Genomic DNA, 1,503 nt, shown 5'->3' on the forward strand with positions numbered 1-1,503 from the left:
TTTTTTTTTTTTTTTTTTGCCTAGAGGTATTGGTTACTTGACATCAGCACTTTGTTCTTTTCAGAAGTACTCAAAACAATTGATGAGGGAGATGCTGATGAGGTGACCAAGCAGAGGATTCATGATGGCAAAGAGAAGCCAGGGGCTTTATGGCACATTTATGCAGCAAAGGATGCAGAGAAGATCAGGGAGCTGCTCCGAAAGGTATGCCTTCTGCTGGGCTGGGCTGGTCTAGGCACCCACCATGGTCTTTGAGATGAAGTCTGTTAGTAGTGAAGACCTATTCACACAAGGCATGGTAGTGCACACCTATGATTGTAGCACTTGGCAGCTTGTGTCAGGAAGATCACAGAGGCTAACCTGGACTGCATAGAGAGACCCTATCTCCAAAAAAGAAAAGCGAGCATGAAGCTGGAGAATTAAAAGGTTTTTTTGCTCTTGCAGAGGACCCAGCTTTGGTTCCCAATATGCACATGAACATTCATGGTCATTTGTAAATCTTCTAAACTCTGGGCATACACGTGGTGCATGAGCTTACATTATACATGCAAGGAAAATACTTTTGCACATAAAAATAAGTAAGTCTTTTTTAAAAAAACATTGTTGAAAAAATAAACAAAAACAAAAACACAAGGGCTAGAGAGATGACTCAGCACTTAAGAACATTGGCTGTTCTTCCAGAAGTCCTGAGTTCAGTTCCCAGCAACTCTATGGTGGCTCACAACCATATGTAATGAAATCAATCCCACACCCTCTTCTGGCACACAGCAGTATATGCAAACTAACCACTCATATGATAAAACACAATAAATTTCAGGTGGGCCTGGTGGCGTAAGCCTTTAATCCCAGCTCTTGGGTGGCAGAGGCAAGCAGATCTCTGAATTAGAGGCCAGCCTGGTCTACAGAGTAAGTTCCAGGACAGCCAGAACTACATAGAAAAACCCTGTCTCAGAAAACAATAAAGAATAAAACATGAGCTGGGTTTGTCAGTCTTCAGCACTGTGGGGAAGGAAAAAGAAAGGACTGATTGGCTAAGAAACCTCTTTCCAAAATACCTAAGGGGCCTGAGCTCACACATGTTCGACAAAATAAAGAAGATATTCATATTCTTTGTGTGTTTAAAGGATAATATATTCCATGACCCCTAGTTGGTATTCTATATCTATTTTTTCTATACATGCATTCTGGCAATAAATTTTAACATAATGAGGTACAGTAAGAGATCAGCAAAATTAGTACTACAGCATACCAAACATACAAACAAAAAACTTAACATTTGGGGGGTTTTGTTTAGCTTTGGTTTTTTGAAATGGGGTTTCTCTGTGTAGCCCTGGGCTGTCCTAGAACTCACTCTGTAGAGCAGGCTGGCCTTGAACTCAGAAAATCACCTGCTTCTACCTCCCAAGTTCTGGGATTAAAGGCTTATTCACAGCCAAGTGGTGGTGGTGCACGCCTTTAATCCCAGCACTTGGGAGGCAGAGGCAGGTGGATTTCTGAGTTCGA

The 1,503-nt window shown here is 41.8% G+C and overlaps 1 protein-coding gene across 2 annotated transcripts in view; it reads left to right on the forward strand.

Moving 5' to 3' along the window:
• Positions 1 to 1,503, forward strand: part of Kdm3b (lysine demethylase 3B) — a 56,728-nt gene that overhangs the window by 48,898 nt on the left and 6,327 nt on the right. For both annotated transcript variants that reach the window (XM_031365326.1, XM_031365325.1), the window contains exon 21: positions 65 to 204. In XM_031365326.1, coding sequence (XP_031221186.1) covers positions 65 to 204 — 140 coding nt within the window. The remainder of the gene's footprint in view (positions 1 to 64; positions 205 to 1,503) is intronic.

This window comes from Mastomys coucha, unplaced genomic scaffold (genome assembly GCF_008632895.1).
Source record: "Mastomys coucha isolate ucsf_1 unplaced genomic scaffold, UCSF_Mcou_1 pScaffold13, whole genome shotgun sequence".
NCBI lineage: Eukaryota > Metazoa > Chordata > Mammalia > Rodentia > Muridae > Mastomys > Mastomys coucha.